This window comes from Dryobates pubescens, chromosome 16 (genome assembly GCF_014839835.1).
Source record: "Dryobates pubescens isolate bDryPub1 chromosome 16, bDryPub1.pri, whole genome shotgun sequence".
Taxonomy (NCBI): Eukaryota; Metazoa; Chordata; class Aves; order Piciformes; family Picidae; genus Dryobates; species Dryobates pubescens.
The window spans coordinates 22,688,610-22,712,802 of NC_071627.1; the positions used below are offsets into that span (position 1 = coordinate 22,688,610).

Sequence of the window (24,193 nt, forward strand, 5' to 3'; positions counted from 1 at the left end):
CAGCACCCTCACTTCATCAGGAGACTTTTATGAAAGCAGAAATAAAACTAGAAAGAGCTAGAATCTGTGTTGCTTGAGAAGAATTCATCCTGACTTTGGCTGAGAAAATAAAACCTTGATTAGAGAGTGAAGAAATTGGCGGGGAGGCCTTGATTGGTTTCTCTAATGAGAGGAGACAGTAGAGAGTCCCAGCACTGAAACTGTGGAGGCTCCTAAAGAACTGTGTAAATACCCTGTAGGTTTGGGGGTTGTAGCAAATCAGCCTCTGTAGAATGACTGTACTAAAAACCAAGTAAAAGCAAAAAGAAAACCTATTAGGGCGAGATGAATTGTGCAGATGTGGCACTGTCCGGGGCTGCTCCCTGATGAATGCTTCCTGGTGTTTTGGTCAGGTTTGCTGTGAGATCTCCAGGGAGACTGCAAGAGTTCTGTGTTTAATAGCACTAATGTCTAAAATGTGAGCTGGCTTTAATTCAGTGCCACTTCACTGATCACATTCATGGCAGGAATGTGTTTGCTGTGTTAGGGGCTGCTGGGAGGGATGGTGCTGCTTGGCAGTTCTTGCCATTGCTCCCCCTCATGCCCTGTGCAGAATTTTACCTTTCACTGCCAAGATTCAGGATTCCACCATTTCCCTTAAATGCAGCTGTATTAATTATGTTGAAACCACAACTGCAGACTTGTGATGAGGGAATCTAATGCTCAGGGAATCTAATGCTCAGAGCAGTTTAACAAACTTAGAATCACAAAATGGTTTGGGTTGTTAGGGACTTTTAAAGATCATCTAGACCTACCCCCCTGCAGGGACCAGGAACATTCCCAACTAGATCAGGTTGCTCAGATCCCATCAACCCTGACCTTGAAAGTTTCCAGGGATGGGGCCTCTACCACTTCCCTGGGCAACCTGTGCCAGTCTTCCACCACCCTCATAGTAAGGAACTTCTTCCTAATGTCCAATAGTTCTTCACAGAAAGAGTGATTGGCCATTGGAATGTGCTGCCCAGGGAGGTGGTGGAGTCACCATCACTTGGAGGTGTTTAAGAAGAGACTGGATGAGGCTCCTGGTGCCATGGTTTAGTTGATTGGATGGTGTTGGGTGATAGGTTGGACTTGATGATCTCCAAGGTCTTTTCCAACCTGGTTAATTCTATTCTATTCTACTCTACCCTGCTCCAGTTTAAAACCATTGTCCCCTGTCCTAGTGCTACAATCCCTTGTAAAATTTGGTAGGCTTGAATCCCACAAGCATGTTTGTGCATACTTAACATATGTAAGTTTAGAAAATCTGAGTCAGTTTGGGACCATGGGCATGATCTGATGGTGAGTCTCACTGTTTTCTGCTGGAGAGGTGAAAATACCCAACAGAATTTGTGCCCTAAATGAAATCTGTTGTACCACAGCTTCTCATAGAGAATAGAATCATCTCACTGTTTTGACATCTAATTTTCTCTTCTAGCATTGCTTTAAAGGTCACTGCATCTGGCTAACACCAGACATCCTGAAGCAGGATGGACACTGGGGGGCATGGAGCAAGTTTGGCTCTTGTTCTCGGACCTGTGGCACTGGGGTGAAGTACAGGACACGGCAGTGTGACAATCCACAGTAAGCATCCATACCCCTGCACGTTTGTCTGGTGTGGTGTGAATGGGTGGTGCAAATCCTTACTGAGTTACTAGTGCAGTAATGCAGTAAAAGGTGTTGAGTGGAGCTTGTTAAATCTGACCTATAGTGTATGTTGTCAGCAGTTCTGCTTTTGGCCCTGAGCAAGTCATGAATCATCTTCTCTGTTTAAGCATCCATTAATTAATTACAAGGATCTTGAAGGTGCTGCTGCACTATTGCAGAAAGCATAAGTAAAGGTTTAGGGCCCCGTGGATGTCTTCTTTTACTATGTGAGCATGAAATAATGGCAATGATTTGCTGGATTTTAGAAAATAAATGCATACAGCATTGTGAGATAGTTGTTTATTCCACCTTTCAGAACATCTCAACATGAAGGCCCTAAAATACGTTCAAACTGTTTTCATTGCGAGGCAGAGCAAAGCTCCAGAGATCAGAACCTTGCCCAAAGTTAATTTTAAGAATATTAAATTGTTGTGCTTCAATAACTTATATGAGGTTCATCTAGAATGATTTGATTTCAGTAACACTGGAAGTATAATCTGTTTAAGATAGCCTGGTAAGTATGGATAATATGCCATGTATCATTCTTGCTATCTTATTGTGAGGCCATAAAAGGTCGAGGTCCAAACAGCAAGAGCTGAAACCATTGTCAGATTTAAATGATTTCACCAGGCAGAGTATTTTTAACATTGACTTTCTCAGTTTGTGCTGATTGAACTTGAGTAGTGTTAAAAATAATCTCATCACTGATTAAAGAGAAGAATTAAAATAAAGCAGGCCAAGCTGCATGAAGCAGCATGTTCTGATGGAAGTTGCTCTGGTAAGAGAAAGTTTACCAGGTCTAATTTCAGCCTTTATTACTTTGGCAGCATGAAAGTGACCTTTATAATTGTGGGCACAGTTTTAGTTGTAAACTCTATTTTCATGTAGGAAAAGCCTCAGGTACTGCTGAAAATGTCTTTTCTGTTCCTGGAAGAGGGTGCAAACCCCACTTGCAGCTCCAGATCTGGCAGTGATCTGATGATGCACATCTGCCTGGGGGCTTCATCATGGAGCTGGGCTCTGGGTCTGCTGCTGGCGCAGGGGGTGAACTGAGCTGCTGCATCTGTGTGTGCTTTGCTTTCCTTTCCTGGGCTATGCCAGGAAAATGACTTTTCTTGCTTTTATCAAGTGGTGTGAGGCTCTACTGGCAGAAGTTGCTCTTTAAGAGGGTCAGCAGGTTTTTAAAGGAAAGACAAGTTTTCTATATCAGAAATACACTGCTGGCTTCATCAAGTGCCTACTGATATGGCTGGGAATTAGATCTCTCCTCAAAGACAGACAATTAATGGCAAAGCTAACCGTGGGGTTTCTCTCCTTCACCACAGTCCTGCCAACGGAGGCCGCACGTGTGTGGGGCCAAGCTACGAGTTCCAGCTGTGCAACACTCAGGACTGCCCTAAGGACTTTGAAGACTTCAGAGAGGAGCAGTGCAGGCAGTGGGATCCATACTTTGAGTACCAGAACACGAAACACCACTGGCTCCCCTATGAACACGTTGATGGTGAGCAGTCCTTTTTTCCTATGAGCAGCAGAATCAGTTGCAAGCACAGGTGAAAATGAAATAAGGAGAGGTGACACTTCTGGGGAAATCGTGTCTCACAAATCTGTTACAAGTTGTTTGGAGGGATCAGTGCATGTGAGTGCATGAGAGATCCAATTCATATCATGGACTTGGATTTTCAAAAAGCTTTGGACCCTGTTCCCTGATAACTTCAGCTGATTGATCATGAGATAAAAGGGAATGGTTTTGTGTGAGAGTGTGTGTTCCCCAAGGATGGGTGCTGCTGAGCATATGTGGCTGTAAGCAGGGAAAGAGGGAAAACAAGGTTGGAAAATCTGACTGGCATACAAAGTTGCTCAGGCTAATTGAAGAGAGCTGCAGAAGGACCTTGTGACACTGAATGTGGCAAATGAAGTTTGGTGTAAATAAATGCCAATAATGGATGTGGAGATAAAAAGTGGTGTGCACATGTGTATGGGTCTGTACACAAAGCGGGCTCCAAGGAGAAGGGTTAGTGAGCTGGGAACAGCTTTAGAAGAACATCAGCAACTGTTGGGAGAGGGATGGAGAACACTGATCTGCCTCTGTGTACCTGCACGATGTGTCCGTGTTCTCAATACTCCACCAGCGTAGCTCAGGTTGTGCCCTTCTCACTGCTGCCCCCCCCTCTAAAACCCCTGCAGCTGGACTTGGAAAGGCCCAAGTAAAGCAAACATAAGCAATGACTTCTGAATTAGGAGAGGTTAGACAAACGAAGACGTCTCAGCCTGAAAAAGTGATTATTTAGATTAAAAAGCTAGTGTTACAGAATTGTGAGTGGCAGGGAGAGACCAAACACAGAATGCTGATTCAGTTTCTCATAACACAAGCCTGGAAACATCAAATAAAGTTATCAGGTGGCAGACATAAAACAAATGAGAGGAAGTGCTTTTCCACACAGCATGAAATGAAGCTGGAGTTCATTGCCACAGGAAGATGCAGATGCCAGAGAGTTTCTAAAAAATCATTTTTAAAAAGTCTTGAAAGTAATATAATCCATGAAGAACTGATAAACACCCAGTTCCCATCAGTCCCCAAGCTGCAGTTTACCAGAAACTTGGGTAATATTCTGAGAAAAGTATCGTGTTTGTTCTCACATCTTCCTGCAAACGCTGCTGGCGGTGTCAGAGGCAGGTGCTGGGTTGGGTGAGTGCTGGGTCTGAACCAGCACAGTCAAGCTGATGTTTTGGTATCCCAACAGAGATTGCCTTTGAGTACAAAAATGTTCATGTTCCTCTTAATGCCTCTGCTTAACTGCCAATGAAAGGGCACCTGGTTATTTGGGCCATGAAGGCTGTTGCAGGCTTAGTGCCACATGCTGAGAAGGGGTTTTACCAAAGGAAAAGGTGGAGGACAATGATTCTCAACTTGTTTGATGAGCAGTGAGAGCTGCTTGCTGTTTTTAAACCTGGTTGCTCCATTTGAATAATGAGCTCTTCAGGGCAGGGTTAGCCTGGCCAGGGGCAGGTACCAGGCACCCGAGCTGTCCGCAGCCAGGCACCCATTTCTGGGAGGGGAAGGGTCACTTTGGGTCAATCGTTTAGCATTCCAGCGAGAGGATACTCAGCCAGAAGTTAATAGCAAATTCCTTGCAATTAATTTGCCTGACTTTCTTCCCAAACTGTTCTCAGGGTTCCATCATTCTTCTCATGCCATCTTGTGCAATCTGGGATTTTCAGGGGCACAGCCTCACAGCATAATTTCACGAAATAGCTTTGCTGGTATAGGGAGAGGTGCCGAGTACTGTGGCTCACAGGACCTTTGCTTCCATTTAGCCTTTGGAGCAGTCAGTTGCAAATACCACAGCAACTAATCAGATGGTTTTCTGTTAAATTCAATAGCTTCTGGATCAGAAACCAGCAGCTCACTGATGTCTGAGCACTGATCACTGGGCACCACTGGTTTCCCAAAGAGCTGCGGTGCAACTGCAGCCACCTTTAGAGCTACATTTACCTTTGCAGGGTCATTAGAGGGAATGGCTTTTATGTGGAAACAAGGCCAGAGGGTGGCTTGTGCTTGAACTCTTAATATATTTTAAACCTCCTTTTGTAAAGATAAGGCATATCAGGGGCATTCTTTGTGCAGATAATGCAGCCATGGCTAAAAAGTGACATAGATCCATACACTCCACATGCAGCTCAGCTGGATATGGCTGATAAATTGTGTGTGTGATGGGAACAGAGAGCAGCAGCTCATCCTCTGGCCAGAGAAAAGCCACCAACTGGGGTACACCCCAGTGTGTGCTTGAGTACCCTGGTGCCATGTTGTGCCATGCTTCTGCTCCAGACCCCCTGAGCACCCTATCTCCCAGCCCTGGCTGGGCTCACATACCCCTGTGCCATGCATCTGCCAGGGCATTATAGAGTGACATTGGCTATTAGTTCCCAGCCTCAATTAAATGAGAAGGAAACACGTGGGAGGCAGGGAAGAGACAGGCTTGTGGTCACGTCCATGCTCCTGCACCTCTACTATGCCCAACACCAGTGAATGAAAAGAAAATAATTCTTTGCAATTAACAGGGACCAATTTAACGGCACTTGCACATTTACTGTGCCCATGCAGCAATGGGAAGAGAACCCTCTCTGAAATAAAGCCCTTGTGCAGAGCTGCTGGCACCCAGTCAGACCTTCCATCGCGTGCAGTGGATGTATGGTGTGAGGGGGTGCTGAGGGTATGCACGCAGGAGGTGTGTATGTGGGGGGGGGGGGCTGTGTTTTATGCATAGTTCAATGTTTCTAATCTATCCAAATACATCAGGCTTGTCTTTATTATCATCTCAATAGTCTCTTATTAGGAATCTGCAGAAGAAAAGTAAAGTTCCTGCTTTAATAGTCTGGATCCTACATTTTTAGTTTGACATCTCTGCGTTGATCAGGAGCACTAACAAAGGTCTCTGATGTACCAGTACCCAGTGGCCATGTGGACATCAAGAGCAGTAACAAGGACTTGATGAAAAGAGGGCAGAGGCCATGGAACTGTACAGGGGAAGAGCACAGAGGGCCTGTGAAGATTTATTTTAATTGAGCTGCTATAATGCAAAGGTTGTTACCATTTTAAACGATGGGAAAAGTGTCCCCAATCTTCATCGCATTAAAATAGCAGAATCTTTCTTCATTTCATCTGACAGAAAGGCCATTTGCTCTTCACTGCCAAGGAAAGCACAGTGTATCCTGTCATGTGGCAGGGGACAGCAAGAGATAGGACTCACATAAAATACACTGATGGAATACAACTTGATGCAGCCACTGACTTGTCATTTCAGCTGGTTATATTCTGGGCTCAGCTCTTTGTTGCAGAGGAGGAGGAAGAGGCACCAATGGCTTGTCTGGCTATTGGTTCATGTCTAAGCAGTGAAAACGGGCTTTTTTCTGAGCCTCTTCAGTACCTCACCTTGTTTAATGACTTAAACTATCATAAATATAAGTACAGTGACGAGTGAGAATTAACTTTATGATTAGCTATGGTCCAGCTGTCTCTGAAGACTGGGTGCCAGACTCCCTCAGTGTGGGACAGCTGCTTTTAATGGCAGAATAGTTCTGCTTTTCTCAGATTAAAGTGCAAAGCAGGAGAAGCTGATGCAGAAACCTGCATCTCTCACAGGTAGCAGCCTGTGGAAACCTCTGCCAGATTGCACCATCTGCCAAAGGCTTAAAGAGAGGCCTGCCCGTCATAGTAAATGATCTGTTGTACTTAAGACCGTCTCCTAATGATGACACATGGGTGCTTTGTGAGTCAGCAGTTTCCAAGTGATGGCACAGCCCTTGAGAGGGGATGAGCATTGGTGATTTATGGGGTGGCCTGCTGCTTTCTGTCACGTGTGTAAGAAGAGAGAGCCAACAGTACTGAAAGTGCTGTTCACAAACTCAGCAACTGAACTGCCAGAGCTGAGCATGCACCATTTGGGTCTTTTTCTCTTTCAGCCAAGGAAAGATGCCACTTGTACTGCGAGTCAAAGGAAACAGGGGACGTGGTGTATATGAAGAGGATGGTACACGACGGCACCCGCTGCTCCTACAAAGATGCCTACAGCATCTGTGTGAGGGGAGACTGCTTGGTAAGCTGTTGCTGCCTTGTTTCAGAGCTCAGTATTGTCAGAACTATTAAAATAATAGCATGAGTGCTCCTCTCCGTGAGGGACTATTGAAGTAAGTATAACAACGCTTTGGGCCAGAAGGAGATTTCGTTGGGATTCTAGTCACAGTATCAGACATGATATCCACAGTTGCCATCAGATTGTATGTGACTCGACTCCAACAGCACCTACCTACACAAGTCATGTTTAATGCACTATTTTCATAGAATCAGAATGCCCTAGACTGGAACAGACCTTAAACATATCTGTTCCAACCTCCCTGCAGGGACACCTCTCAACTAGCCCAGTTTACTCAAGGCCCCATCCAACCTGGCCTTGAACATCTCCAGAGAGGGAGCATCCACAGCTTCTATGGACAATCCATTCCAGAGTCTTGCCACCCTCATAAGTGATGGATTTCTTGCTAAGATCCAATCTAAACCTATCCTGCTTCAATTTAAATCCATTTCCCCTTGTCCTGTCAGTGGACACTCTTGTACAAAGTCCCTCTCCAGCCTTCCTGTAGGTTCCCTTCAGGTACTGGAAGGCAGTTAAAAGGTCCCCCTGGAGTCTTCTCTTCTCCAGGCTGAGAGTTCCCTTAGCCTATCCTCATAGCAGAGGTGTTTCAGCCATTTTGAAGATGAACTATTGCAATTAGCTTTCTATAAAAGCTTTTCCCAGTAAGGTTTAGGGGGTTTAGATTAGGTGCTTGGTGCCATGGTTTAGTTGTTTAGGTGGGTTGGATTGGTTGATGGGTTGGACGTGATGATCTTGAAGGTTTCTTCCAACCTGGTCCATTCTATTCTATTCTATTCTACAATGGAATAGGAGCACACAACAGCTTTCAGGGGAAGCAGTGTTAAGATATGGCTGATGAGCATTCCCTCTGCATTTGATCACGCTATTTTTAACAAATCAATGGCAGTTTCTCTAAGCTGGGATCTGCCACAGGTCATCTTTCAGCAGAATTAGAGGCTCTTGACTGGTGGAGGTGCTTATCCCCACATAGATGCCTTGATTCTCTTGGAATTTAAGCATCTGCTTCAAGATAAGCTGAGGCTTAAAAGCTTTTCCTTAACTGTGCTGATTCCTTCAGTAAGATGACCTCTGTGAGGCATAATATAAAAATCAAATCACCTGACTGATGGCTGTTATAGTAACTGGAGGTATTAGAATCTGTTTAGGTGTTGATCTTCCAGGAAAAGGTCTTTGCTGAAGCAGAAGTCAGGGGTTTGATATCTAAAGTGAAGGCTCGCGGTGAATCGCAGAGTGGGTAAATAACAACTGCTTATTGTTGTGCACAGAAAGTTGGGTGCGACAGGGTCATAGGCTCCACGAAGCAGGAGGATAAGTGTGGTGTTTGTGGAGGAGATAATTCCCACTGCAAAGTGATGAAAGGAACATTCTCAAGAGTTCCAAAGAAACAAGGTCAGTGCATTCAGTCTGTTTTGTCCTGGGGAATTTTTTGTTTAATCTCTTCTGAGCAATCACAGACCATTGACAGCATCACTTAATTCCATAAACTCTCTGAACTTTGCTCTGAGAGATGTCTAGAATTTGAAAATAAGACTTCTGTAGTCACTTAAGTCTGCTGACATCAGGACCTGCGCAGGCATAGACTTATTTGTGCTGTTGATGTCACTCACCTGCTCTGTGCGAGTCACTGGAGTGCTGCAATAATACGGCATCATCCCTCACTGTCAGGCAGGAGCTTGCCTGGTCTCTCTCTGTGGGTGCACATGGAACTCAAAACCCATTTTAGTCTGAAGAAACACTTACTGTTGATACTTAAAGTATTTGTATTCTGACCCAAAGGCCGTTGTCCCTGTTACGTTCCATCACCTGGCACAGAAATCAGGGTGGGAATGGTGCTGGATTAGGTTCAGCTTCCTGTAATATACCCTGCTTTTAGAAAATAAGATTTATTTATAAGCCTAAGAGAGACTCCTCCTGATTGTGGAATACTAACCAGTTACTATCTTTTTTAAATACTACAATAAAGGGCACATTAAGATGTTTGAAATTCCTGTTGGTGCGAGACATTTACTTATACAGGAAACAGACGCCACCAGTCATAACCTGGGTAAGTATTTAACAAGAAGGAACATTTTCAGTTAGAATATTTGATTCTGCTGTTTATTTTTGTCCCTGGAGCCTCTGACAATGTGTTTATGCATTTGTTTAAAGCCATTATCCTCCCACTCCACATACCTCCTTTCAGTATGTTACATTAGGAAACCCTGTGCTCTACTCCTGGTGTCCTAGCCAGAAGATCCCTGCCTTGGTGTGTGCATGTGTAAGCTGCTGGAAGAGGAGCTGAGTTACATTACAGGATGCAATATATTATCTGAATGTGCATCCCTCCTTCCCATCCTCAGTCATTTCCCAGCTACACCCAAATCCGCTTCAGATTCTGCCCCACTGCTAACAGTATTGACAGGAGGCTGCCCGATCAATCCTGCAGCTTAGAAAGTAATTGCAATCCGCTCCTCGCCGTGCCCTGGGATCAATTCGAGGCAGTGCCTGGTGGGCTGTTATTAATTGGAAGTAGCTTCACAGCCAATGACCCACTAATTGTACTGTGAGTCATCCCACCCTCCTGCCACAGAATGCTTCCCTTGCTGCTCCGTGCAGCCTGGCCCCATGGATCAGGAGGGCAACTGGTGGCAGATTCAGACAAGGTTCTGCTTTTGGTTGGGGGTAAGCGATACACAGGGGCCACCAACAGCTTGCTCACCGTGAGGAGGACATTGAGGTGCTGGAGGGTGCCCAGAGAAGTGCAGCGAGGCTTGCAAAGGGTCTTGAACAAAGTCCTGTGAGGAGCAGCTCAGGGAGCTGGGGTTGTTCAGCTTGGAGAAGAGGAGGCTGAGGGGAGACCTCATTGTGCTCAACAACTACCTGAAAGAAGGTTGTAGCAAAGTGGGGACTGGCCTCTTCTCCCAGGTAATAAGCAATAGGGCAAGAGGAAACAGGCTTAAGTTGCACCAGGGGAAGTTTAGATTGGATGTTAGGAAAAGTTTCTTCACCAAAAGCATCATCAGGGACTAGAACGGGCTGCCCAGGGATGTGGGGGAGTCACCATTCCTGAAGGTGTTTGAAAGACATCTGGGTGAGGTGCTTAGGGACATGGTCTAGCAGCTGTGTACAGAGAGATGTTAGGTTATGGTTGGGCTCAATGATCTTAAGGTCTTTTCCAACCAGGCAATTCTATGTTGCAGCCAGTGCTGAGGGAGCAGGATGCTGAGGTAGCTGCTAGAGAGAGGAGGGAGTTAAAACCTCTTGTTAAATAACAAAGTCCCTGATTCTTCTAATGAAGGGAACAAATTTTCTGTCTCAAGAGAAAACCAAGAATACAGAGGTGACTGACGTCTCTCCAGGGTGAAGGATGGGGCAGTGGTGACAGCTGAACCAGCGGGCTCGGGTGCTGTGTGCCATAGCAGGCGCCTGCAAAGCAGCAGGAGCTTAAGCAGGGCTGCGTCAGTGTCAGGGCTGGATCTGAGCAGGAGAATTAACACAGTTTATAGAGTCTCTCTCTCACTGTGGGGACCTGCTGGGGGTTAGCCCAGTAGCCTTTTTCTCATGGAGCTGTAACAGCCCCCTGAGCTGTTTCACAACATGTGAAAGAGCTGAGTATCAGTGGGGGCCCACACTCCCCCCCGGGCTCTCAAATTGGCTCGGGTTTGGCCACTGGGCTCAGAAGTTGTCAGTCGGGAGCAGGCAGGCGGCAGCACGCCGTGCGGTCACGCTGGCCTCGTTTCTCTGGCAAGGCAAGCTATGAAAAAGAGAAAAAAGGATGATTGATGTTCCTGGAGCTGTTGGCAGCTTAGTGAAACACCTGAAAAAGTCTTTCCAAACCTGAGAGGGATCAGAGGGAAAATGCAGGCTGGCCTTTTCTGTGTCTTCCACTGGGACAAGAGCAGAACAAAACTCAGGATCAGAAGCAAACCTCTGACATTCTCTTTCCTTACGTTGTCCTAGCAATTAAAAACCGTGAAACAGGGAAATTCATTCTGAGTGAAGACAACTACGTGCCAGACTCTAAAGTTTTTATTGACATGGGTGTGGAGTGGGAATATCGGAATGACGATGATAGAGAGACCGTGCAGACCATGGGACCGCTGCGTAATGGAATAGTTATTCTGGTAAGTCAAATGAAAACCATCTCCCATGGAACACAGAGTCAGGGTTACAGAGCTGTAATGTGCTATAATATATTTTATATTCCTCTTGTGAGTTACAGGAAGACATCTGCTTCAATTATAAGACAATAGAAGATGTATTTTAATTCCTTTCTCCTAATCCATGGCTCTGTAGGAGAGTTGTTGTAACTCAGGGCTCTGTGCTGAGCAACCGACTCTCCTGAGGATGGCCAGCAAATGGCCACTGTGTAAAGGATTTTCAGCTTTCCTATCCTATCTGACCTGTGAGCATTAGTCAGAAGGTCAGAATGGTTCATATCAGATAGATTTAATAAGTACTCCTCCTCACTATGTTTTGAAAGTGTACCCTGCAAAGGCAGATGCAGGATTCTTGTGCTCCCAATTCTGCAGTTCTCAAACCCAGCCTCCTGTGTTCCTTTCTCATTGCAAAGAAGCAAACAATAGACTACAATGAGTAGGTTGATTCAGAATCCCTCTGAAAGCAGCTGTGCTGTGTTGATCTACACCAGCTGAACATCAGAGGAGATATAAATGTTATATTTTCAAAGGACCAATATTTTATGCTTTATTCACATTGAGTTCTGTTTTCTTTCATTTGTCTTAGTGCAGTGTGTTAGTGAGAACTCTTTCTAAACAATTTATATCTCTGTTAGGCTAAAGTAGCAAGCTTCACAGAATTCTCAGGATTATCCTAAGTATATTTGTGATTTATCAGACACAGAAGCAGTTTTCTTCACTGCTTTCAGTTATCTGTGCATTTGAATATGCTTTGTCTTCTGTGGAACTATCCATTATCATTCTAGTACAACATTTCCTTCCTTTATGATGGGATATGGAAAAAATGTAGTGTCATGAAGTCAGTCCAATGCTGGCAGGAAAAATCAGTCTAAATCAACAACAGTCTTTCTCAATATGCAGTTCAGAAACTCTGTGCTGTAAAGCCAGAGATACTTTTTCATCAGGAGGACCACAAAAAGAAAAGTGTTGAGTGCAGCTAAGAGGTTTAAATCCCTCCAGGGATGGTTTTATATCTAAGCCATGATGACTGTGATTTCACATCACCTCACATAGCTTCTGATACCACTTTCGTATCTTTTTTCCCTGCATCTTTCTGGCTTACTAGGTGATTCCTCATGGTGGTGCCAAGATATCTTTGACTTACAAGTATATGATCCATGAAGATTCCTTGAATGTAGATAACAACAATGTTTTGGAAGATGACTCAGTATCATATGAATGGGCTTTGAAGAAATGGTCCCAGTGTTCAAAACCCTGTGGAGGAGGTAAAAACAAAACCCCAGAGCATTCAGAATTGATTAAAACTGTAAGAGTGAACATCATGTGTGGAATTCATGGCCACAAGACATCAGGGAGTCCAGGAATATGGGAGAGGTTTATTTCAGTTAAGAAATAGAGCAATAAATAACGAAGGGAGTTATTTATGGGGGCAGGCCTGGGGTGGCTCATGACTGATGTTTATGAAACTGAAAAATTATACAAAAGTGCGAGACATGGATGAAAGTTTCCAAGCTGCAAGGGTGCCAAAGCTCAAGGTGCTACAGGCAGCACTTAGTAAACCCACATCCCGTAATGTGAGCCTTGCAATGTCAGACCCCTGCTCTTGGGGCCAGAACTGTACCCTGATGCTGTTCACCAGGGTGATGTTAGGTTGCAGTGATGGAGTGTGGCAGTGTAGGTTTGGAGAATGCTTTTGAAATGCTAGATATTCTCTTTCTCTTTATAGCTTGCCATGAAAAAATAAAGGGGATGAGCCATGCAGCAGGGTGCTAAATGTACATGAAAAAATGTTTATTCAGAGCAATTTAGTTCCCTTTGTGGTGTGTTCATCTGTAGTTGTAACTGAAACCTTTGACTGTCTGTGCAGTTTGTCTGAAAGCTGAGTGCTGTGTAAGATCTGCCAGTACTGGAAATAAGAAGAGTGTCTTTCTGCAGGCTACCAGTTCACCAAGTACGGCTGCCGGAGGAAGGCTGACCACAAGATGGTTCATCGGAGCTACTGTGAGCTGATCCAAAAGCCCAAGCCCATTCGCAGGGTCTGCAACCTCCAGGAGTGCTCCCAGCCCATGTAAGCATCGCTGCCCACCAGCACTGTACCCACACAGCACTTGTCACCTGGGAAGAGGTGATTTAAATGTCATCTCCACGTATTACTCCAGAGAGCCAGGACTGTGAGTCCAACCCCCTCTGCAGTCAGCAGAGGCATCCTCAACTAGATCAGGTTCCCTTGTTAAGCCTCACCTTGAATATCTCCAGGGATAGGGCCCAACCACCTCCATGGGCAACCTCTTCCAGTGTTCCACCACCCTCATGGTAAAGAATCTCAGTCTGCTCTTCTACAGTTTGAAGCCATTTCCCCTCATCCTATCACTGCAGACCTTTGCAAACATGCTCTCTCCATCCTTCTTGTAGGCTCCCTTCAGGTACTGAAAGGCTGCTATTAGGTCTCCCCAGAGCCTTCTCTTCTCCAGGCTGAACAATCCCAGCTCCCTCAGCCTGTCCTCCCAGGAGAGGATGCTGTACTCTGCTTGTAGAAATACTATTTCTGGCACTGCTGGTTCCTATTACTTTTGACATAAGCTGGACTAGAAAAGAAGTGCTGTCTTGATCCAGACATTTATGTTCAGGCTGTCTTGAAGTCATAAAAAAAAAAGTCATAAATTCAATTTCTAGCAGTTGATTTTACACAGTGTGAGTTAACCATTTAAGAAGAAATTTACAGAGCATTACATAAGGAAGCTGATGACATAGAGCCTCCCAGATCCAAATCATCCTGAAGTTCATAGCCCACTTTTGGATGTTTGAACACAGGGAAAAATATATGGCCTGTTAGATTCCTCTGCCTGCCCTGGTGGAGCATGGTATGCCTGCTGTACCTTGCTCTTGGCTATAGAGAGGCCAGTGTTATAACTCTTTTAACTCACATTTTGCAGGTGCTATTTTTGACTTACTCATATATCCCTCATGTTGCTACTGCAGCAGGAAAGGGGTCTGTTGATCCCAGCTTTTCTCTCTGGAGAGTAAGTCTAGAATCCAGGAAGAAGAGTAAATAAGTAGAGCATACCACACAATATTTCCTAACTTGCTTTCAAAAGAGATTTGAAAGGGAGAGAAGTCAAGAAACTGTGCTCCATAAACTCAGCATGGGCCAGGGTTTAACATTCATTTATTGGAGAGCTGGAGTCGTGACCTAGCTGTATCTTGGGCTCTCTGGAAGGGACTGTATTCTTCTTTCAGCTGCAAATATAATTGGGCCCAGGTACTACAAAGACTCAGTAGGAACCTAAATTGTGCTTGGACTTCTGAATGTTTCAGTCACCTCTGTTTCCATAGAGCAGCACTGGAGCATTCTTCACCTGTACACGGGAGAGGCAATTATTTAAGAGATTTTTGTGAAGCTCTGTGCCACCCACTACACTAATACCTGCTCTCAGAAATCACCTTAGGATTCATGGCTTTGTGCTCCACAGCACTCACCTTCCCCCACAGCTGTGGGAATTCAATAGGCTACAAAGAGAAATTTGGGTGAAATTGCCACTTTACTTCTTGTTTAACTCAAGTGCTCAGTGCATGGCTTTGTGCCCATGCCATTGCTCTGTTCCTAAACCCAGGATTTTATGAGCCTTCAGGACAATTGCTTCAAACTCAGGATATTTCCTTAGGTTCTACAGAGTTCTTTTGTTTAAGTTTATCCCCTGAATCTTGTTTACATTGATCAATGTTTCCTCCTTGTAGATCTCTGCATTCTGTAAATATTCATAGGCTACTGTATATCTTCACTTGATTATAACCAAGTTTCCAGTATTCTGCATGAATTTCCTCTGGTCCTGTCTGTCCTTGCTGCTCTTCTCTAAGCTTCTTACCATTTCTAGCTGTAGCTCTTGAGCCAGTGTGGATGATCTGCCACGTTTTCAGCTATGCCATGGTTACAAGCCATAGGTTTCATTTCTCAGTGTGCCAAACAGATTTAGATGTTATGAACTCAGACCTTCTGGTTGTCAGTGGAGTGTTGCCTTACCCAAACCCAAACATTTATAACACTGAGGGCAATGATTTGCCCAAACTCAGTGCACAGAGCACTGATAGTGTAGCTGGGTCTGCCACTGCTTCAGCAGATGGTGTTGGCATGGCCATGGGGCATCCTGGTATGGGTGAGACTGGAGCTGCATTTCTGGCCAGGATGTTTTGGATTTATTCCTGTGGGAACCAACTGTGGGATGTGCTATGCTATGAAACAAGGCATGGCTCATGTGCCAAGACCTGGGAAGCTCAGCAGCACCCTTGGGGGGCTGTTTTGACATGAATGCTACCATATTTTTATTTGCAGTTTTGGAATGGCCCAATTAAAAATCAAAGCAAATAAAGCAAAGTAAGAATAAAGCTTCTCTTGGTGATAATGAGAAGGAATAACTTGAAAGATCTGGGTCTTATTAGTGGTTGTTTTTTTTTAGGGACACAGTCAAATAGCCCTCACCATAACCACATCTGGGTTTTCACATCTTCTTTTTGCATACATAACATCCTGTTAAACCTGTGTTTGAGAGTTAGAGTTCTACAAACAGTTCAAACTCACCTTGTTCAGGAGAGAGAATTTGACTCACGTTTTTGTCTTTTCACTGTCCCAGCTGGGTCACAGGAGAGTGGGAGCCTTGCAGCAAAAGCTGTGGGAAAACAGGCTACCAGGTGCGCTCTGTCCGCTGCATCCAGCCCCTGCACGACAACACAAATCGCTCTGTTCACACCAAGTACTGCAACAACGACCGCCCGGAGGGCAGGAGGCCTTGCAACAGGGAGCTTTGCCCAGCACAGTGGAGAATAGGATCCTGGTCACAGGTCAGTCTCTTGCTGGAGCTCTCAAGCAACTGATTTCCTATGCAAGGGAGAAAAATCTCGACATTCACTCTGTGCTTTCTGTTCAAGTGCATTGACACAATAAGCTAAGGCCCACACACAGGGTGTGCTGCTTCCACTGCTACTAATGCTGCAGAAATTGCATTAGATGGAGAGATGGTGGCAGTGAAACAGCCAGTACAGCTGTCCTGCAGTGATGCTGGCTGATCCAGACCCCATGAGCCACTCATGGAAGATGTCAGGAAAGCTGACTTCTACCTGCTTTTTAGTCTGCCTACTTGTTGACACAAGCTGAGAGAAGGGCAATTTTATCACTACCTTATTTTCTTTCAAATAAAGAAGACTTTAAAGTCTTCAGAGTCTGTGAAAGAAGCTAGATATCCACACTTGTGGAGATTCAAAGGTGTGAGCATCTTCAGTGTAAAGGCTTTCAGCAGATTTAGCTGCTCAGTCTTGTCAGGTGTGTCAGTAAGCCAGAGGACAGAATTGTTCACCTAGGGAACCCTCTTGCTCAGTTAGTGTAAGTACAGCTGTGGTTCAAGGAGCATACCATAGCAGCTCAAACCACAGGCAGTACTTTAGCACTTAAAATTTAGTTTTGTGTTTCCAGGGGGTGGGCAGGGCTCTAACTGGTGCATCTGCTTTCAGTGCTCTGTCAGCTGCGGCAATGGCACGCAGGATCGCCCGGTGCTGTGCCGCACCAGGGACAATGCCATCGGCCTCTGCAAAGAAAACAAACCAGAGACTGTAAGGGCTTGCAGACTACCTCCGTGTCCAAGTAAGTGCTTGTCTTCTCCAGCAAATACTACTTGCTGAAACAAATTGTGTTGATTGTCTTTATTTGAAATGCCTTCATTGAATTTACGCTTACGTGCTATGGCCTGGGGTGGCCGTTCTCCATAGCCTTGGGTGTGAGCAGACTGTCCAAATGGAGAGCTGCTCTGTGGCCATGTGGGCATGTGCTTGGTTGTTTCTCATGGTGGGGAGCATCCCAGGACAGCAGGAGAGGCTGTGACAGACCTCAGCACAGCAGTAGTGGCTGGATCCAGCCAGCAGCCAACAGCTGCCCTGGGTGAGGAGCACTGCCTGAATCCAGCTCCATGCCCCTGAGACGTGCTGGGCTTAGCAGGAGGCTGCTGGGTTGTGCCTAACCAAGGGTATCATGTACAAAGATGCCTCTTTGCTTTCCCCATATGCCATGAGACTTCCTGGTTTCTTTTCCACTCTGTCAAGCCCAAGTTATCTCCAGAGGTTATGTGATTCAGTTTTTAAAAGCTGTAATGAATTTGTTCCTACTTAATCCACGACACTAATGCCTTTATCCTTGTTAACTTCTCAGCTGCTAGGAAGTGACAGTTGTGTTACATATTCCTACTACTAAGTAATAAATATTTTTCTCTTATTCCTCATGTGTATCTCAGCATAGATTTTGGTTCCTAATTAGTTAGAACCAAGCTGTCAATTCTGTCTCAATACAAAGACTTTAAAGAGGCAGCATAACTAAACTAGACTGGATGTATCTTAGAACACAGTTGATGCTGCTGTGTGTAGTGCTGGGGAGCTGCCCTTCAGGCTGTTGGCTGCAGTGCTGGCTGGCAAGTGCTGGACACAAGTTGTGGCAGACCGGCCAAAAAGCAGCCTCTGCCCCAAAGTACAGAGCCTGGCCATAGCCCTTCCCTGGGCTCCTTCAGCACTGGAGCCCACTCACTCCCTTGGCTTCTCACCCTCTGGCAGGTCAGTTATATAATGCTAACATCTCTTACCTCTTTTTTTTTCCCCCCTCTCCTCAAGGAAACGTTTCTGATCCTTCAAAGAAAACCTACATGATACAATGGCTGTCAAGACCTGATCCAGACTACCCCATCCAGAAAATATCTTCAAGTAAAAGACCCATTTATAACTCTGCCTTTGCCCTTAAATGCATGCCACATCGAGTGTGGACTTTGCCTTTTGCTCTCTTCTTCTCTCTATGCGGAAAGTTCCCTTGACTTTGCCAAGTTTAAATCTTGGGGCTGAATCTGTTTTTTCACACCAGGCACTTGGTGCTCGGTGTCTTTCTTCTCTGGAGCTTGCGTAGCACTGGTGGTGGAGGTCTTGAAGTGTTGGATGTGTGAAGTTGGATCTCCACGGTATGTTGCAGTCCTCTGGACGGGAGCTGGGATCGGTTTGCTTGTTGCTTGGTGATGGTGAAAAAAGGCTCTCACTGGTTCACGACGTTCAGTTTGATAGCAAAACTGAGAACTTATTGTGAATGTGATCACATCACAATAATGACACCTTGTAGTGCTAAAGTTCTCCTTTATCTAAGAGACCTAAATCTCCTAACTGTCTAGTTTCAGTTTGCAGACAGGGTAGTCTGACAAGCGGAAGAGGTTTTTCATTCCATTTTCCCCCGCGGCGCCGTTGCTTTCCTCGCCTTTGCTGCTCTTTTTGGCTTTTTGCAATTCCTGCCCCTCACATGGAAGGTAGAACCTGTGGGGGGCTGACTGGGAAGCAGCAGCTCAGTTTCTGCCGGTACTTTCCGTGCTGCTACGACGCCGTGGGCTCTCTCCAAGCCCCCCGGTGGCGGTCAGGACCGTTTCTCCTCGGGGGAAAGCCGCGGCCGTTTTTCCCCGTCGCACAATTTTGGCCGGTTTGGCATCCTTTGACTTTGGGGAGGGCAGGGAAGCAGGGCAGGCGTGGCACGGGCCGTGCTGAAGGTTGCCTGGGGGTGTTTTTTCTTAACCTGGCGGAGGCAATAGGTTGTGTTCACGGAGCACAGTGTCTCCAGCTGCTCAGCACAGAGCTGTTTATACTCATTCCATCTTTGGTCTCTTTTCACCATGTGCATGTCTGACGTGCCTGGCACGGCTGTGCGTGTGTGCGTGTGTGTGTGTGCGCGCTCTATAGATGTGTCAACTGGCAAACATAACGGTGTGAACTACTACTGAATTACCTCAATTTTTATTGCTTTGGGTTTTGGTTTGGTTTTTTTTTTTGTGGTTGGTTTTGGGTTTTGTTTTTTTATTTGCTTAGAAGAATTTTAGAGAAATGCCTTAATGTTGAAATGTCAATGGCATTAATTTACCAGATCCAGCTTTAAATATGAACAGGGCACTGGGACCTTGAGTTGATCTTCATATGGAGTGTTTTTTACTTGAATGAGAACTACCAGAAGGCAGTCAATTTAATCTGAGATTAATTTGCACAGTGCATATCCATACCTTCATGGAGACAGGATTGTGGCCTGGCTTACTGAAGTTTAACTGGCATTCTTGCTTCACCTTACGTGCTTGTGTTGAAGATTTGGGCCTCACAAGTCATAAGCCTGTCTGTGACAGCCCAGTACCAATAGCAGGAGCCGTATCAACTTTTAAACACGCAGTCTCGGAGCAATTTAACTACCTTATTGCATTGATCATCTTCTGGGGGAAAACAAACAAAAGAGAAGTGGCATTTTTGAATCTTTGGGTGGTGGACAGCGTAGCACTTCAAACTTGTCATTATCATGTGATCACATCCTTTAAATTCTGCTGTTGATATGATAATTTCCTGCAACTTGTTAACAATTTACATGACAAGGTGAGAACAACATAAAAAAAAAACAACAACAAAAAACAACAACAACAACAAAAAAAAGCAAAGACATATCTGGCACTGAATACTGTTATGTAAAATAATTGGTGTTTAACTGTATAAATATATTCATGACTGTTACCTTTAAATAGACAACTGTTTAGTGATGTTTCAAGAGATGGGTGGCTATAGAGAATGGTGCAATAAGGTATCTGGGCATTGTGCACTATGTCTATATGCACTTTGGTTTATCAGGGATATTTTATTAGTGGTTTTTGTATGTATTTAACATAATATTAAAGATGTGCCAATTCAGTTTGCTTTTCCAATATTTTTTTATGAGACTAAATGTGTACCAAAGTGACTGTGAAACTGATTTATTTTTTTCTTACTGATGTTTTGGAGATATACTTCCAGTCTGTCATGCATACTGCAAGTAAAAATAAATAAAAAGTTCAGCAAACCTGGATATTTTGGTTTGGATAGGGGATAAAAATTCCATCCTGAGGTTCATGCATTACAGAGTTTATTTCTATAACTTATCAGATGTCACTGAACGTATTCTATAATGCAGTTCTAGTTTCATGTGGGTTTGAGCTTGACATTACACATTTTTGATAGGGGAAAAAAAAAACAACAAAACAAACCCAAACAAACCAAAAGGCATTTTTCTAAAGGTGGTTTTAGGGATTCTTACAAAGCCAGGAACAGATCTGCCTTGTTGAAACTACAATTTAAATGTTCCAGCTGTTGGCTTTTGTTTTGCAAGCAATTTGGAGAAGCTTGCTTTAAAGTCACACAACACAAGGCAAGATGCTCAAAGGGGACTCAGTGTGGTATGTAAAAACATATGTAAAGCTGTGTAGGCATATGCAGTCCTTTCTGTGGAGTTGGGCATGCAGATACAAACAGTTCCAGCTCTTAAAGACTGGTTTGAAAATGTCTCTTCAAATCCAAGGGACTATTCCTAGGTCCCTAAGGGAAGAGTTGTTCTTTGTTTCCAGCAGCATCTCAGTTTAGCATTTGGAAAACGTGAAAATGAATGGACACGTTGGAAAACAGGAACCAGAATTTTGCCTTTCTGCAATGAAAGCAACAACTGGGGCATAAATACAGTGCAGGGGAGGTGTTTCCACTTTCCTCAACCAGCAGCAGCATTCTAAAGCAGCAGCAGCAGCAATGAGTTTGTTTTAGACTGCTATGTTTGCCAATTCAACACCTGTAATGCCCAGGTTTGTTAGTTGAGGGTGAGTGAAGAGGTGGCACCTACACTTTCTGAGCTCACTAGCTATTTCTGCATCTGCTGTGGTTCTCTGCTGTAAGGGTGGTGATAGGAGAAGCCAGTGTTCATAGCAGGATGGTCAGATAGGAGCTCCAGTAACATGCTGACTCGAGCATGCTGTCTGCCATCGGCTGCGCTCTAAATAAAGGCGAGTAATTGGAGTTACTCATCCTTTACTGTAAGAGTAGGTTGAGATGTAGCAAGAGCAGGGAAAGAGGCAGAAGTGGTTTCATCTCTGTATCAGCACTCTGGTCACAGAGAAAATATTTTGTTATTGGTTAGGCCAAGAGTTGGTCAGTCTGCTTTTCTCCTCAGTCCTCTCCTGCAAGCCCTCTCTGACTCCTCTTTCTTTCAGCATGGGCTTGTGTTGGGATTTTTCCTTCACTGAAGTTCCCAACAGTTGCTGGCTCCATCACTACAGCCTGGAAGAACAGGAGCTGTAGAGCCTGTGTGTAGGACAGAGGACAGGTAGCTTTCTCACCAAGGAGCTTGCTAACCCTTCACCATCCATCTGCTGCCAATTCATGTGTTCCTCTAGCTCCTCTGAGCACAAATCACAATGGCTTGAGTAATTTGTGAGCAGGCTTCTGTGTATGCTTCTCAGACAGTAATACAGTCTGCCCAGTCCACCTTGCTTATGTTTCGCTCCCTCTGTTTCGGGGAGATTAGGATCTGCCATAGCAGCTCTGCCCTAGTGCAAATTGTCAGAACAGCTACTGAAGGCTTAAAACCTATTGATTATCCTTCTTCCTCTTTTATTACAGTTTTCCAGTCAATGACACCAAAATCAGGATTTGTCACTGAGTCTCCCCCTCATTAATGGACTGGCTGGGCTCCAGCACACTGGAGTTTGTGGTTCTGAAATTATCAGCTCCCTTCTAGGGGGAGGAGAGCAAAGCCTTGTGCTAAATGCACCACTTTTCTCTTGAGCAAGGGACAATGCTCAGGCAGTGCTGCTGTTTTCAGAACAGAGGTACCTGGCCAAAATACCACTCCAAAGGGAGCTGGATTAAACCTGAGAGTTACCCAGCACACATTGAAATCAAGTTTTACTTGCTTGAGACAGTCCAGATAAATCCAAATTACCCCTGACAGGGTAATTTGATTGCAGAAAAGCATTAAAAGGAGCAAAGGGGGGAAAAAAGATTTCCCAGTGTAAACCTTGATGACTTTCAGGGAGGTTTAATGTAGCTTTAGCAACAACATAGCACTGTTGGTGTATTGTTGCCTCTATGCCAAGGCAGGAACACAAATCATCAGGGCTGCATGGCCTTCAGGGTACCACATGCAGAATGTGAAGCCAAAATTAGAGTGCTATGGTCTATAGTGTGGATGGGGCTAGTACAGAGTTCAGCTTGGCTTGTGCATCCCATCGAGTTGAGTCTCAGGCTTCACAGTAAGCCTGCTTCTGCTTGTGGATGACTCGTTTGCCAGTTTCCCATCCCACTTTGAACACCAAACCCTCTGCCCACTGCCAAAGCTTCAGCTGTGTTTCTTTTTGTTTGGTGGGTTTTTTTCTGATGACCACGAGGATGATCTTTATTTATCTGTTCCCTTTTTCTCTTTCAGAAGAACACTGTCAAGGGGACAAGTCAATGTTCTGTCGCATGGAGGTTCTCTCCCGGTACTGCTCCATTCCTGGGTACAATAAGCTGTGTTGCAAGTCCTGTAACGCATACAGCAACCTCACAGAGGATGGCAACGTAACCGATTCTAACGTAAACAAGAGCAATGCCATCGAGGAGGAGCTCCAGACAACCCTCAGCCCTCCCATGGGAGTGTCCACCACACAGTCCACCACCACCAGCCCTCCTGTTGTTCCCAAAACACCTGCCCCTCCTGCCAATGCAACCGAGGAGCACCCAGAGATCAATGCTGTGGACGTTCCCTATAAAATCCATGGCTTGGATAACGAAGTGTCCCAGCACAACATCATCACACGGAGGAGGATACCTTATGAAAGGACAAGGAATCAAAGAATTCAGGAGCTGATTGCAGAGAAAAGGAAAAAAGAGACTCTTAGGAGAAGAACCTAAATTGGAAATATGGCACAACCCACGGGATTTTTTCTCTTATAGAGAGGTTACCAACATCATAGTGTTGCCCATGTCATAGAGACTAGAAATGGGGAAAGAGCAAAGTGGTGCTACGGCAGAGATGCCAACCTCTAAAGCCTACTACAAATGGAAATGAGAGATTGTTTCTGTACGGGCTAATCTGAACACTCTGAAGGCTAGGTGTACAGGGTACAGTAGAGTATTAGTGCAATATCATTACAGCCTTTCACTGAATCCAAGTAATACCTAGGCCAGGTTAGCAGGTTTCTGGTGGATAGGCTCTCAGAAGTCTTCTATGCTTGTGTAAAACTGCTTGGGAATAGCAATGGGAGTTACACTTAGGGTGGAGCAAACCAGTCCCAAGACACAGTAAATCCCTTTAACACTGACAAGCAGGTGGTCAGCAGTCCTGTGATGCTTCTGTGCATTGCATAAGGCCAGGCACCAGCTCAGTCCCCAGTTCAGGAAGGTGCGCAAGGACCTGGCAGACCAAGTCCAGCTGACTTGGGCAAGGCTGCTCCTGTGCTTACAGCTGGGCAGGTGCTTCCCTAGCTTCCTGAACTGGGGCTGCATAAGAGAGTATCTAGAACGTTCCATAGCCATAGATTTATCTGCAAATTACAAACTGGCAAGCAGTAGTTTACACAGTTCCACAAACACCATCAAAGGATTCTCCTGAGCTTCTGAACACGTGCAAGGGCTTGTAGTAGGGTAGATCCAGCCAACTTGGACTGACCACATCCTAGTCTTCCTGTTTACAATTAACCACATTTTTTAGTCTTTAATGCAACAGCCTCAGTGATCTTTGTTGGTTGGTGCTTTTTTTTTTTGTTTTATTGGTCTGACTATTTTTCCCTCCCACATACTGTTTTAAGTTAAAGATGACTGGATTCTTGTTGTCTTTTCTTTGGTGCTTTGTTAAGAAAACATTCTTTTTCTCCCAGAGGATGAGGTTATTTTGGAGGAGATAATTTTGTGTTATCTTCCTTTCCT

The 24,193-nt window shown here is 44.9% G+C and overlaps 1 protein-coding gene across 2 annotated transcripts in view; it reads left to right on the forward strand.

Annotated features, from left to right (window-relative positions):
- Positions 1-23,791, forward strand: part of ADAMTS2 (ADAM metallopeptidase with thrombospondin type 1 motif 2) — a 195,057-nt gene extending 171,266 nt beyond the window's left edge. For both annotated transcript variants that reach the window (XM_054168297.1, XM_054168298.1), the window contains exons 11-22: positions 1,457-1,602; positions 2,991-3,166; positions 7,126-7,259; positions 8,582-8,705; positions 9,280-9,360; positions 11,256-11,419; positions 12,561-12,720; positions 13,391-13,523; positions 16,081-16,288; positions 16,955-17,084; positions 18,098-18,187; positions 22,713-23,791. In XM_054168297.1, the coding sequence (XP_054024272.1) occupies positions 1,457-1,602; positions 2,991-3,166; positions 7,126-7,259; positions 8,582-8,705; positions 9,280-9,360; positions 11,256-11,419; positions 12,561-12,720; positions 13,391-13,523; positions 16,081-16,288; positions 16,955-17,084; positions 18,098-18,187; positions 22,713-23,179 (2,013 nt within the window). In that variant the 3' untranslated portion in view covers positions 23,180-23,791. The remainder of the gene's footprint in view (positions 1-1,456; positions 1,603-2,990; positions 3,167-7,125; positions 7,260-8,581; positions 8,706-9,279; positions 9,361-11,255; positions 11,420-12,560; positions 12,721-13,390; positions 13,524-16,080; positions 16,289-16,954; positions 17,085-18,097; positions 18,188-22,712) is intronic.
- Positions 23,792-24,193: the final 402 nt, after the last annotated feature.